This window comes from Punica granatum, chromosome 6, assembly GCF_007655135.1.
Source record: "Punica granatum isolate Tunisia-2019 chromosome 6, ASM765513v2, whole genome shotgun sequence".
In the NCBI taxonomy this organism is placed as follows: Eukaryota; Viridiplantae; Streptophyta; class Magnoliopsida; order Myrtales; family Lythraceae; genus Punica; species Punica granatum.
In genome coordinates this window covers 2,316,081-2,331,600 of record NC_045132.1, presented here as the reverse complement: position 1 = coordinate 2,331,600, position 15,520 = coordinate 2,316,081, and the positions used below count along the sequence as shown (strand labels likewise).

At 34.4% G+C, this 15,520-nt stretch overlaps 1 protein-coding gene across 6 annotated transcripts; it reads left to right on the top strand.

Annotated features, from left to right (window-relative positions):
- The first annotated feature begins 7,470 nt into the window (after nt 1–7,470).
- On the top strand, nt 7,471–14,947 carry LOC116212543 (protein PHLOEM PROTEIN 2-LIKE A1-like). Of its 6 annotated transcripts, none has more exons than XM_031547209.1 (8): nt 7,474–7,696; nt 9,122–9,254; nt 9,709–9,795; nt 10,420–10,490; nt 12,487–12,735; nt 13,187–13,307; nt 13,640–13,758; nt 14,019–14,947. In XM_031547209.1, exons 5-8 carry the CDS (start codon nt 12,698–12,700, stop codon nt 14,410–14,412), a joined length of 672 nt encoding a protein of 223 aa, XP_031403069.1. In that variant the 5' UTR covers nt 7,474–7,696; nt 9,122–9,254; nt 9,709–9,795; nt 10,420–10,490; nt 12,487–12,697; the 3' UTR covers nt 14,413–14,947. The 6 variants fall into 6 exon arrangements, with proteins under 6 accessions (XP_031403073.1, XP_031403072.1, XP_031403069.1 ...); XM_031547208.1 differs by having other exon boundaries at nt 9,709–9,841; XM_031547213.1 differs by having other exon boundaries at nt 7,471–7,696; nt 9,709–10,490; nt 13,193–13,307.
- Nucleotides 14,948–15,520: the final 573 nt, after the last annotated feature.

The following is a 15,520-nucleotide window of genomic DNA, read 5'->3' as shown; positions in this document are numbered from 1 at the left end:
GGTCGACTGGAGGGCGAGGACTGAGGAGCTGAGCTGAAACCTGAATGAGACCCTCTGTCAACTAGAGGTCGAGAAGAAGAGCGGGAAGTCCCTCAAGCAGTTACTCAAGACAGCCAGAGCATAATAGTATTTAATGATTAAATTTATCTAAACTAATTTAACTATTAAATTCATCTTCTTATTAAATTATAGCCTTTTCTTTATTTTTCTGATTGGATCTTTGTAGTTTCTCTACTATACTAAAGAAGATATAATTTTCTAATAAAAATAAAAAATTAAGTGATATACGAATTTCATTTAGTCCTAGGGGATGCAAGGGTCTCTTGAAATATTGTTTGAAAAATTATTTTCCTCGTATTGCTTGAATGTATGGACATTTATCAAAAGGTACAATGATTTAAGAATTAATTTTGTTTTGTTAATTATGTAAAGGAGCAAATTTGTACCATATTGTTTAAGTAAGGGAAAAATAGAAAGAATAATTGGATAAACACCTCATGTTGTTATTTTTACCATCGAAAGCGTGAAAGGATCCAAGAGACGACCGTGTGAAATCGCTGGGCAATGAACATATGATATGGCAAACCTTTGAAATTATAAATCGATATGAAAAAAAAGTACCTGCAATAAGGACCAACTTGATTGAAATTGATGTGAGAGGAAAAAAAGTAAAAAATCAGTGATAAAGAGAAGAACATGAATATAAGCATTATGTAAATATGTGATCTAAAGTAATGAATTTAAGAGAAATATGTGTAAGAATATTTCTTATATAAATCAGCATGTGTACATGATATGTCGTTTTCAACTATATGTCCATTCTCAATTTTAATTATTATATTATATATTTGTAGATTTTAAACAATCATAAAAAATTTGTTGACGCGAATTACCTCTAACCCACCCATATGCGCGGATCGGTCATCTAGTTAGTTAAACTGCTCAAGACCCGTCTTCTGTGGAGAACATGATTTGTTTTAATTAGTTAGTGCACCGGATGATCAGTGTATAACATTACATGAATTAACTAGATTTTGCTACGAGCCTGAGATTTTTATTATTTTTTCTTTCCCTATGAGTCCATGCCAGCCAAGGGCAGTGATCATATAACAAATTCGATTTAATATATGACATCCACATGGCCACCAAAATAAAAATAAAAAAACGCAATAGGACCTAAATAAATAAATATGGCCGGCATCTAGGGAGCCAGCTACTAACACAGGAATAAGGTAACGTTTGTTATTATAATATTCATTCATGCATGTTGTGTTTTGGTCAAAGTTTTTTTTTTTTTCACATTTTTCTCCTACTCTCTACGTTTCCCTCGTTACATGTCTCTCTTCCCTACTCACTCTCACTTTGAAAACTCTCTTGTTTAAGATGTGGAAGAGGATGTACCCATTATAAATATATTTGGGAGATAGATAATTTATCAAAAAAATCTTATTTAGCAGATTATATAGTTATATTGCAAGTATCTTTAATTTGATCCGGTTCTATTTGAGTTTATTTATTTTCTATTTGAGTCATTTCACCAAGCCTATTAATAGATTTGACGTATTATGTTATCTCTTGGATTGCTCATTTAATTAAATTATTAATTCCTATGGTTTTGATTATGGCCAACGTAAACCACTTTCATACTACTATACATTTCAACCCTCCTTATTTTGTATTGAATTTCTTCATGGTATCATAGAAAGTTGAACGGCACAAGTCCTCTACAGCCAGTCAAAGTCGGCATTTCTCAGCTACATATTTCACTCCATGTTCATCTTCAAATTAAACATATAGATTTAATATTTAGAAAATATAGTTAATTTGCCAAGTAAAATATTATTTGGTTATAAGTAGGTGGTTGTATTATGTAATGTTGAGTGTGGCTCGAATTCTCACTCCGAGACATGAAGGTAATTGGAAAGACCTAAGTTGAGACAGTCGATTGCAGCACTACAGAGAGCCAACTGCAGTTTGAATAGGCTGAAGAGGACGTAAGTCATAGACAATCGATTGTGGTAAGCCGAACAATCGATTGCAGAAATCAGCAGAATCCCTGGGCGAGATCTAGCACAATTTCAACAGATTTGGCTAATTTATTATTTCCTTACTCTGTTGATTTCTTTCCTATATGGGATTTATTTTCCCTTATTCTTTTTTTCTTATATAAGATTACATATGGGTGAGAGGAAAAGAGGATTTAGAGAGAGAATATTGTAATCGGGGTTTGGGAGAACACTTTGTACTCTATGGTTTCATCGCTCATTGTAAAAGAAGAACCGACAAAGCCTCATTTGCCTGTAGACGTGCGGCGATGTGCCCGAACCACGTACACGAATGTGCAAGCTATCTCCTTTCAATTGTTTTGTCGAGATTATGCTAATCTCTTTCGATCCTTACAAATAGATCCCAACTAGCGATCGATCCAACATGTAACCTTTTGAGTTGATTATTCGATAAAACTATATATTCTCGTGGTTTTGGCCCATTATAACCGCGCTTGTGCTTCTCTATATGCCGAATCATCTCTCTCTTATCACTTGAACACACCTCCAGATCAATTTTTCTTATTTTTCTCCTAATTTTTCATAATTTGCAAAGACATTACATATAAAATCATTATCATTTTTACAGTATATAAAAGTTGAGGTGCAAGGTGTGATCGCGCACTTAAGCTGTATTGTGAACCCTTAACTACAGGTTAATCAACCTTTCAATTTTATTTAAAATAGTTGATCCTCGCGTGTTGTGCAGTAATTTTTCAACATTTTTTACAAATTAAATAACCAACACATGTAACTTACAAATGGATATAGATAAAAATATATATAAAAAACAACCACATAAGTAAAACCATGATCATAATAAAACAAACACGTACTCTAAACATATAAAGCGAACAGTATGCTTATAGAGAGATCGTAATCTTTAAATATGTCTAAGTGCTTAGGAAGAAGACATAGTGAATAGAAATACTATGGATAAAATAAAAAATTCCCGATATTATAGAGAATTTAGCACATTAAACTTGAAACATATCAGGTATTTTGATGAGCTCTTTCTGATTATCGAGGAAACTTCTAATTTTGTAAAAGCAATTTATTATATATTATTATATGCAAATAGTCTAGACAAATTTATAGCGTTCGTTTAATATAACACCAATAAAATATAATATAAGTTCATCTAACCAAAAATGATAGGTCAATTCATGTGGAGTTAAGGGTTATCAAATGGAGTAATTCGAGCAATTGATGATATTTTCCCAGGAGCAGAGGGTTCTCAAATAGAGCTCTTATGATTCCGCTCATTTGCTTTTATATTATATATAGATGCATCATCACCATGTTTTTGTTTGGGTTATATTCAATGATAATGGATACATGTCCATATTATTTGTACGTGGTAACTACAATGAAATTGTCTTTTGAAAAACTAAAAGTTTTCTCGAAAATCGAAAAGAATTATTTGAGATATGCAATTTTTTTCAAATTTAATGGGCTTTATACCCCATTAATAGAATATTTGAGAATTCATTTTGCACATCTTCTTTCAACGCACTATTGTTTTCCAACACCTTAACACATATACCACTCTTCTTATATAAATAAATAAATAAATATATATATATATATTATAGGATTATTATCTCTTAATATTTATGTTATTTGCATTTTCATGAATTTCGAGTAAGTATTTACTTATCATCATAATTTTTATTTATTTAACTCCATTCATTGTTTGTAATGTTTATTATTTCTATTTGGTAGACTATATATATAATTTTTGTAATGTTTATTATTTTTATCTATATTAATCATTTATTACTTATTCTCTCTGACATAAAGATTAATAAGAATTACCGCACGGCCCGTGTATCAATTAGTTTTTTTAGATTAGTAAAACTAGCATTTCAAACTCAACTTAGCTAAAATTTTCAGTATAAATATAATGACCTCTAAACAAGAATATTTCTTTTAACAAGTAATGAAACTCTTTTTATAATTATCTTATTGTACGATTTATTTTATGAATTATAAAAATAAAATTATGCAATCAAATATTAACTTATATGTGCAAAATCATTAATTCATAGTGACTTGTAGAGTTATTCAAATCATTAAACTGAATCTATGCATATACGATGCGCAATATATAATATAATATAATATAATGAAGTAAAAATCTTCAAGGTTAACACAAGTGATTAAGATGCGTTGTTGATTTGCATTACACGAGCTTTGTCCACACGTGATCGATCCGCCAAATGTGCACGCTACCTGAGCAAAACATCAATTTGGATGGAAATATATTGACGTGCCAAATTATTTAATACAAAAAAGAAAGGTTTTGTTTGTCTAGAGAATTTTTGAGGATAGTACCACGTAAAACCCGAGGTTGTGCCATATATTACTATTTTCCCTAAAATTAAAATAGATAGTTTGTTAATATATTTTTCGGTTATAAGGGAGGCTCATGGATTTGATACAATGAAATAGAAATCCTAATAGCTATTAAATGGTTACAGGTAGTCCTATCGAATATCGAATCTGAAACCTCTTAATTATATGGCGAAGGCTTGCGCTACTGCGCTACTTACAAATCGGAGAAGGAGTTGGTTGGGCGACATTTCCATTCCAATATTACCCATAGTAAAATAAGGTCGAAAATTATGAACAATTAAATTACACGGAAGTTGAGTGTAAATTAATCAATTCACATTATTTTTAACTACCCACTAATCCATCATTTTTTTTTCAACTTCTCAACTCTCTCTCCTCTTTTTCTTTCCACCATGACTCACTTCCGTCTCTCCTTTTACCGTTTCTTTTTTTATTATTAATTTAATTATTTATTCTTAAATTGCAAATCTTTTTAATTTTAGGAGATATCTTATATATACTTAAATATTATGATCGGTTGAAAAATTAGATTGCAAATTTAATGGGCTTATTTTTCGATTAATTATTCGTGTAATCGTGTACTTAGTGAATGAAATAAAAAATTTGAATTTAATATATATACATACATACATATACGTATATGTATATATAATGGTAAAGTCTTTTGTGCTTTTGCCTTATGCAAAACAGTACCAATGATTGTGAGGGACACAAATTGTTGTAATTCTGGGACGAACTACCATTTGACTGAAAGTTAAATTAATTAATTAATTATTTATTTATTTAAAAAGTTTCTTTGTGAGATATGTCCCAAATAAAAGACACGTCTTTTTTCCTTGATGGTGCCTATTGACCATGTATAATGGAGGCTTTCGTGCCAAAAGTCAATATGGTCGATTAATCAAAATAATTTCAGAATATTGAGTGAGAGAGTTAGGGCTTTCTAAGAGTCTGCTAATTGTAGAACACATAAATGGTTCGTTGTATTCTCGAAGAGACTCGCCAGAAATCCAATTACAACTTTATGTGGGGGCGAATAATTCTTTTCGGAAAGCATTGACCCATGCCTCTAAGCAATTGTTGATCGAAGATTGTGTTTGTCATCTTCTTCGACTCCGAATTCGTGATCGACGTTGTCTTTTTCGACTGTCTCCGAAGTTCGCCTTCTTCGAATCCGAATTCGGTTCCGTCGTCGTCTTCAAATCATTCGCCCTCAGGTACAAATCCCCAACAATCGAAAAGAGTTATTTGAGATGGTTGTGGAGCTACCGTTAAGTTCGAGGTACACTATTATCTATCTTCTATCATGCGTGCCTTGATGGAAATATTGAGTTTGAGTATTTCTAATATTAGTATTAGACCCAAAGTTGATTTCCATAGTATGCGGACGGTGGTTTTCTTTATCGATTTTTTACTTTTTATCTCAAAATTATTACATCAATCTGTTTTTTAGATTTACAAAGGGGAGCATTTTTTCTGGGTGATCGAACTCATCAAAGTCATCGCACCGTCCGCTGTCTCTGTTTTTCTTCCTTCTGTTCAAATATTATTCCTTGATGGATCCAGCATTGGCCCATAAAGGGAAAGTATGTGGGTTTTATGTGGGAGTTACTGTGTGTCTGTTTGGCAATTAATTTGTCTCCATGTATTTCTTTTATTATTTTTATTGTCTTTAAAGGATATCAAAGGGCAGTTATTTGCTTGCGCCTCCTTGGTCATGAGTGTGTTTGCATATAATTTTAAATTGGTCACATAGTAACGGATGTGCAAAATTATTTTCCAAACATTATTATGCGTATGATACACTCAGTGGAAGGATTAATGTTGTAGAACAATTAAAATTCGTTTTCATCTAATTCCATAAATTTTGCATAATTTAAAGTAATTGGTGATAATTGACTTTTATTTATTGGAGATGACTGAGTTTTCTCTGCTACTTTCAATTTTGTGATACAAAAAATAGAAGTGCTTCTCATAACGAAAATAGTAGTGATAAAAGTGATGACTTTTGATATTTTTCACAGTATATTGACATAGTACATAAAATAGATGTTTTATGTTATGCATGTGAAACTAGGGGTTAGTAAAAGGAAAGATCATATGTCAGTGGATATGAAAAATCTATCTTGATTGGTTATGAGTCACTTCCATTATCGGATACTGTTAAGGAAACCCAAGACAACTCCATATGAGTTATGGAAGGATAGAAAAGCGATTTTGGAATATTTCAAAGTGTGGGGGTATTTGGCCTCATATGGTGTTCTCGGTCAATGAAGACCAAAGTTGGGATTAAGAGCAATCATGGGTATACTTAGAGATATGCCTGAAATTTTAAGGCTTATCGAATTTTCTCTTATTATCAAATATGATAATTGAAAAAAGGAAAGTGTATTCATTGAAAATAAGTTTTTTTTATGATCAACCAATTCAGGGCAGAGTCTGAAAATTTGATCTATATTGGCCAAACTAATAATGATTTAACAAATTTGGATCATGAGTCAAAACACTTGATCAATTTAAAAGGTGTCTTTATATATACATGTGGTTACGAATGCAAGGAAAATTCTAAAGGTGGGAAATGAGAGTCCAAACTCGTGATATGTAGTGATCAAATGAATAAGCATCTTGATGATGTTAAGAAAGTGGAATGGCGAAGAGATCTCTTGATATTATTAAAGTTGTGGCCATAATGTAGGTTGCTATTTCTGTATATTGTGACGATACTGTTGACTATGTCTCGAGTGCATTACTAAGTATATTTTGAGGGTCTAGACATACTAACTCGAGACTGGAGTGACGGCTCCCTTTTAGTTGATTTGTTATTGATTATTGATGTTGATGAGATCAACGACACGCAAATCTGTATTATAATTTATTATTAGGTTTTGATTAATCACCAGCACGTCAGTAAGTAGCTCAGGACACGCAAACCTATAATAATAATAAAATATTAAGTTATACTAAATTTGAATGATAATGAGATTATGACAATAAAATGTATAATATAATAGCTTGTTAGTGAACTGTTGAGGTGGTTTGATTTTCAGAAATCCCAAAACCAATCTGTGCGCGTTTCGCGACTGTCCAACACAGCCAAGTCCAAACAGTCTGGCTACTTTTTTTTTAATTAAAAAAAAAAGAGCTTTCTTCGTATATTCGGTCCTTTATCTTTTGGTACCGGCCGGCCATTCCCACAGAAGTTTCTTCTTCGCCCACAACCTCCACTGATAGCGCCGTGGCAGCCAGCCCCCGTCAATGGCTTCAGCAGCAGCTTCGCCGGCCCCCAGCCCCAGGTAAGAAACATATATATTGTTGATAAAGCTTCATCAGTAGCCTCACCGGCCGCCAGTTTTCTTCTTCTTCATCATCTTCTTCGGCAATGGATGTTAGCCTGGCTGAATAAGAAGCAAGAATTAATGAGCTTTCTAGTGAAGGAAAAATTTATAGAACATGACTTTTGGCTTTGGAGGAATAGACTACTCTATATGATCTTGCAAAGAAGATATATCAAAGTTGACCGGGTTATGTGAAGTTCAATTCGAACACCGTTCAATATGTGGACAGTAGGATTTTCCTAGGTTGTTCCTCTAACGGAGTTAAGTTCTAGCAGCTAGCTAGCTTTTCGACGGGACATGATTCTGGACACGAATCACTATGGCCAGAAATCTCTTTTTCATTCATCATCGGATCAACAATCACTATGGCCAGAAATCTCTTTTTCATTCATCATCCGATCAACAAACTGATAGTTTCGTGTTTCTTTCCAAAAGAAATATTACATATTTTAGCTGTTTACTCAATTAACTAAAACATGTCATGTCCTGTTAAAGTGAAGCAAGTATCATTTTAATATTCATGCATATTTATTCTCAAAATGACACGAAACGGTTATCCCCTCTAAAAGTATTCTTTTTTCGAAAAGGGCATGTTAAACAGTAATAGAAGAATAAATTTTTTGATTAAAGCAACTATTTTTCTTTACCGTAATCTATGTAAAAATTTATAATATCATATTAGAAAACACAATGTTGTTAGAAAAGGAAATATTATATAGATGAGTGTGAGTTGATCATGAAAGAAAAATACAATTAAAAAGTAACTTAAAACGATATAATTAACACAGTTAAATTAAGTTGGAGAATTCAATACAATTTCAAAATACAGTGCATGCATCATTTTAGTTCTTTTTAAACTAATGAAACCCATCCATTGTTTTACGTTTGATTGGTTTAATACTTCAATTATATTATTTGAAAATATAAATGTGATTTAGTTGGATATTTTAATTTATATAATCAGAAAAATGATAATAATATTTTTATTATTATTTAGTATTCTCCAATAAAATGAGAAATTAGTAAGCTACTTTAATAAAAGTATTGCTTTTATTATTTAATATTCTCACAATAAAATAAGGAATTACTAAGATATTTTAATAAAAAAAGAATATAAATGTAATCGTATCTGTATAATCTGATAGTAATGTGAGACTTGACATTTTTTTTTTAATTTAATAGCATATATATGCATACACATATACTTACATGTTCATATACATATGGCTGGAGCATCAGGAAAAAAAAAAGAGGTTTCAAAGGGCCTCACGTGGCCAAACATTCCTCCCCTCATTTTCCGTGAGAATCCACTGCCATTGACTTCTCTCTTTTCCTTTTTCCTTATTTTGTTTTGGGCTGGGGGACTGTGTTCTGGAATCGAAGAAGAAACAGAGCAAAAACATAGAGAGAGAGAGACCCCGGGGGGAGGGGGAGAAAGGGAGAAGTGTCGAGGTAGGAAATCTTCTTACAATGAAGAGCTCGACCTTGCTCTGGTTCGATTGTCGACCAATTTCAGGTATGTAGTGTGAATTTCATTTTTTTTATTTGTTTTGTTGGTTGGGATTTCTGAAACAGGAACAAAGGGAAACAAAGATAGTGAGGAAAAGGGATTTTTACTGTAGCTCTAGGTAGAATTGTACATGAGAGAAATAGAAGAGAGAATAGATGAGAAAAAGAGAAAGGAAGAATTGAAATGGGCAGAATACTTGGAAAGAATTTTATTCACTCAACGTTAAAAGTGGCGGGCGAACGTATTAATAGGAAAAGGATAATGTATTATGGGTAAGAATTAAAATGCTCCTTCAAATATAGGGATTTCATTCTTTGATAAATCATTTTCACGCTCAGTGACAAAAGGAGGAGGAGAGAAAGAAGGGATTTCATTTTCATCCTTTGATGAACAACGATCTTTGGAGCAATGTTTCGATCTCATTTGTTCATCATTTTGCACGATTTTGATTCTAATGCAGGGTTCCTTATCCAAGGTTTCTATAGACACCGAAATCACAAAATTTGGAGGTCAAGAGAGGGAGAACCGAGCTCCGGAAGTCGAGATTGTGAGTTGCATGCAACTGCAAATGCTGCGCAACGAACAATCATTTCGTAGGGCTCGTTCAGCTTGCTCTGATCTCCAATTTGAATGACTTATGCGCCTATGAATTCGTATCGAAATTTGCTATTTTCTGCAAATTTCCAGGATTTTTCGGGACTAATTAGTATTTTTCGGAAAAAAAAGGGTCCTTAATTGTGTTTTGGTCTCAGTGATACAATGAGCACCTGAGTACGTGGCTTCAAAGCCATGAATGTTTTGCAAGAAACTTTTCTTATTTCAAAAGAATATCTTCAACATTGTCCATCTAGCGGACTTTGAGGTTCTTTTCAAAATAAGGGTATATTATTCATGGATGGTGATACTTAAGAAGAAATTTGCTGCACGTCTAGTATTGCTTGAAATTGGGGTTAAATTGCTTATTGAATGATGTTACCTGCTTTTATTGTTTTAGTATTTAAAAACTTTGGGACAAGTGAGTTATGAATAATTTATTTTTGTTCAGGTTAAGTCTTGTTGCGAATCTTTAATTTTAGGGGGAACAAATGGATTGTCAAAAGGGCATGATTTCGGATATAATGATGTGATATTTGTTTATAATTTGGTTTCTTGTTATATTAATTATTGATAGGGATTAAGAAGGCTAAGAGGCTTTGCATCCCGATGACTCGAGTGGGTGAAGTATATTTTTGGGAACTACCTGTGAGTGCTTCATTCTATTGTGAAATGATATATATAGATATATATGTTATGTGAGTACTCTATTCCCTTATAAAATGATGTATTATAGTTATATAAACTATTTAAGAAAAGCATTGTGATAGTTAGAGATTAAGAAATTGGTCTTGCTATGTTGTGTGAATGGATTTGAAAGATATGCAGTATGATTGTGGTTGTGTATGATGGTATATGAGGTGAGATGGCATGGTTGCAGTTGATTATGCTTGTGATTGTTGTTTGACTATAGTCATAGGACCGTTGGATCCGGCGGAATATAAAATGGCCCAGATCGGCCGCTGGACCCGGCGGAATATAAATAGAGACCTGAATGGCCACTGAACCCGGCGGAATATAAATATGGACATGATCGGCCGCTGGACCTGGCGGAATATAAAATGGGCCTGATCGGCCGCTAAACCCGGCGGAATAGGAATAAGGCTCTGATTGGCCGCTGGACCCGGCGGAATATAAATATGGGCCAAATCGGCTGCTGGACCCGGTAGAATATAAATAGGGGTCTGATCGGTCGCTGGACCCGGCGAAATAGAAAAATGGGCCCGATCGGCCGCTTGACCCGACGGAATATAAATTGATGTCAACTCTTACCGTCAGAGGTTAATAGGCGACCCCCGCTTATGAGATATGAGTATTAGGAATTGAGGATGATATGAGTAATGATATGCGGGGTCACGGTAATGTCACAACTCTGTTGCAAGGAAATGCAACCTATGGCTATATTGTTTGACTAGTGTTGTGCATTGTCTGTTCAGATTGATTAGATGGGTGTGATGATTGTTGAGTTTGTCGAATTATGTTCTTATACCTGAATGCGGTTGGGATGCTAGAGTTGATCTGTCAAGTGATTGTGTAGTAATTTGCTATGGAATGCTAAATGATGAATATTTGACGTCTATGTGATATTGGATATTAGAGAAATGGTTGGAAGAGTTATGTGTATTCGTTAGTAGGACTTAATTTAGTTACTATATTGGATAGAATTATTAATATAGTTTATATATATATATATATATATCATATGTGTGCGGTGAGTTGATAGTTGCATTGAATGTGATTTTATTATTTATTTGAATATTTGGTTGTTTGCAATTAAATATTTAATTAATAATAATTCATTTTATTTTGGAATTGAGTACTCACTGAGATGCAGCTCATACTCTGCATATATTTTTCAGATGAGTTAGGAGCTAGACTAGCAGCATAGGAGAACTTTTTTAGACATTGAGGATTAGCTCAGAGAACTAGGTAGGAATCTTAGTTATTGGATAAATATTATTTTTGTATAGAATGTATTTAAATATATTACGATTTGAAATTTTTGTTTTGTTTAGTTTAGTAATATGGTTGAGAAAAGAAAATTACTCTCTTTTGAGTTGTATATTCATATTAGAGCTTGTTGGATGGATTTTATATTTTTGGAAGTTTATGGAAAGTTAGTTTATATGAATAGTTATGTGATAATGGATATCGAGAAAATATATGAGAAATTCAACTGAAATTTCGAGTCGTGACAAGTAAGTTTTTTTTTTTTTATGTAATTTGCTGACAAGCGTTGAAGTGTGGGGCATCATTTTAGTAATGATAATGCGTTTGTCATTTTTCTGGTCATGGGCGCCTGTTAGTATTGCCCTCCCCCGCATTGGATTCGACGCGCCAAATTTTCTCGCAGAATCCAAAGCTCAACCAGCCAATTGCCACCAAATTTTTGGACGGCTCCCTTTTAGTTGATTTATTATTGATTATTGATTGTTGATGAGATCAAGGACACGCAAATCTGTATTATAATTTATTATTAGGCTTTGATTAATCACCAGCACGTCAATAAGTAGCTCAGGACACGCAAACCTATAATAATAATAAAATATTAAGTTATACTAAATTTGAATGATAATGTGATTATGACAAAAAATGTATAATATAATAGCTTGTTAGTGAACTGTTGAGGTGGTTTGATTTTCAGAAATCCCAAAACCAATCTGTGTGCGTTTCGCGACTGTCCAACACAGCCAAGTCCAAACAGTCTGGCTACTTTTTTTTTTTAATTAAAAAAAAAAAGAGCTTTCTTCGTATATCCGGTCCTTTATCTTTTGGTACCGGCCGGCCATTCCCACAGAAGTTTCTTCTTCGCCCACAACCTCGACTGATAGTGCCGTGGCAGCCAGCCCCCGTCAATGGCTTCAGCAGCAGCTTCGCCAGCCCCTAGCCCCAGGTAAGAAACATATATATTGTTGATAAAGCTTCATCAGTAGCCTCACCGGCCACCAGTTTTCTTCTTCGGCAATGGATGTTAGCCCGGCCAAATAAGAAGCAAGAATTAATGAGCTTTCTAGTGAAGGAAAAATTTATAGAACGTGACTTTTGGCTTTGGAGGACTAGACTACTATATATGATCATGTAAAGAAGATATATCATAGTTGACCGGGTTATGTGAAGTTCAATTTGAACACCGTTCAACATGTGGACAGTAGGATTTTCCTTGGTTGTTCCTCTAAGGGAGTTAAGTTCTAGCAGCTAGCTAGCTTTTCGATGGGACGTGATTCTGGACACGAATCACTATGGCCAGAAATCACTTTTTCATTCATCATCAGATCAACAGACTGATAGTTTCGTGTTTCCTCCCCCCCCCCCCCCCCCCCGGTTATACTTCCAATATCGAGTAGTAGCAGCTCCTGTCAACGATGGGAAGTGGACTCTATTGTGGAAGGCGCAGACAGGCCAAAGGACCTGGTAAAGAAAGATCTTGAGAAAGGGTTGATCGTGATGTTGCACAAAAAGACTCAGGCAAGCACAATATTAGTTTTCGTGGATCTTGTTCTTACCCAGATTATGTTAATCCACATAAGTATCAGTTCAAAATGCTTCTTGCAAGTTATATTTGCCTCTCCATAGTTCCTCATACGAGCAGGGCTATGAGGTCCCGTCTTTTGTATATTCTTCAGTTCATATCCTAAGATATACGTACATGTACATATTCATATATATATTATGGTAGCTGCACTTTAAAAATAAAATGCAGACATCCATAGGTAACCGAAAAAATATGCACACAGCCACGTATATTTTCCCCTTCTCAGCTTTTCATTTCGATTTGGCATTTTTTTTTCTTGTTGCAGATCTTTAAGCTTATCAATTTGACCAAAAACTACTTCATGGTGTTGCAAGAAGGTCTCACAATAGCTTGGATTGAAGATCCCTTGTACTGGCACAGAACAACCGTATCAGATTTGTCCAGGTACTTTTATATATTATGTCGATCGAGTCCTCTATGGTTTTACTTAAATTTCTTTAGAGATTTAATTCTATGAGTGAAATGGCAAGTTAACAGCAGTTGGACAAGGAAAATTTGATAAAAGAGAACAAAATCGACATTAATTAATATGAATTAATAAATCCATATAGAAGGATATATAGATTGATATCTCTGGGATGAGTACGGTCTGTGTTATTATTTGTCACTGTGTTTAACTTAATCAATGATTATTTGAGATTTAGGGATCTTAGCGTTGAAGTTCAAGTAGCAGAACTGCGAAACATACGCTGGTTGGACATTTCGGGGAAGCTCAGATGGGAGACCCTATCAAGAAACACAAAGTATGAAATTCAACTTCATGCTAAGTTATTAAAGGACAACACGGGATGCAATGACCTGAAGTTTGAAGTCGCGCTCCCAGTCCCAGATGCAAAGGTAAAGCTGATCCCCTTGGATGGCAAGGTACAGTTCAATACGGATGAGGAAAAGGAGGGAAAATGGCAGGATATTTCCTTATGTGAGTTTGAGAGGAAGGATGACACGGAGGAAGGGGAAGTGAAGTTTTGCGTCCATAATCACAGCGATATCTGGAAGAGGGGATTGGTCGTCGGAGGTTTCTCCTTCAAGCCCATGTGACTTAGGAATGGATGGCCCTTCCCTCCGATCTTTTGGATTTTCACTAGCCTCCCGTTTCCTTCTTAGTATAATATCTCGAATCCTTGTGTCATCTGAACCCAACGCCATATAGATCGACATTGAGCGTGCTGTGCACACTGCTTGTGAAAGTCACTTAGGGCGACCTGCCCTGACCTTGCTTGCCTACTTCCAGCCGTCTCTTCTGATCGCTGCAGCATGCCAGTTTCCAATCGCTTTGGTGGCTTAGAGAAGGTGAGGGGAAGTTGGTAAAAAATATGCTTGGAGGAGCTCTTAATCGAACTTTGAGGGGGTATCAAAAGTACACGGTAGCTACAACAATAAATCCAGCAATTCCCACCATGCATGATCTGATCATTTGATCTTCATCATGATATGATACCTTAAATGATATGTTTTCGCGTGAGAAGTGATGATGGTACCATGTGTGTTTTTGGACCTCTGGTAGAATTAATTCTCTATATTTCATGTGTTGCTGCTACATATTTTTCAACTGTTAGATCGATTTTTTTTAGTATTTTTAATTTTGTTTAAGGTATTCAAGTTAAGACAAATGGTTTGATCTAACAATCACAGAAGTCCGGAACTATTCTCTGGAAAGGATGGAAAAATTTTCCCTCCTAGAGATGGACAATATATACGCGACGCAATGTTATTTTGTCCTGGCAGCCACCCAAGGGAAACCCATATACGCCCGATTCTGAAAACTAGAGAACAAATCAGCAGGGTAGCTACAATAGATGATATTGCCAATTTTTAAGGTTTTAGAGTTTTAGGGAGTATTAATTGGGAGTTCTGTTGGTAGGAATCTAACTCGACAACTCTTAATTTCGAATTGAAAGCGATGCAATCCCCTTTTCCAATACATTGAAATTGTTGCAAAGAAAGGGATTGCAAAAGCAATATATTATATACTATATATAGTCATGTAATAAATGCCCAGTCCACGAAAGGAACAAGCAGCGCTCATCCCGTGGGTCAATAATCTCGAAAAATTAATAAGCGTGCAATATACATATAAGTTGTAATTAATCATATGCTAACCATCACTGAAGACAAGTGTGTCTAAGGGTAGGTGATACGGAAGGAC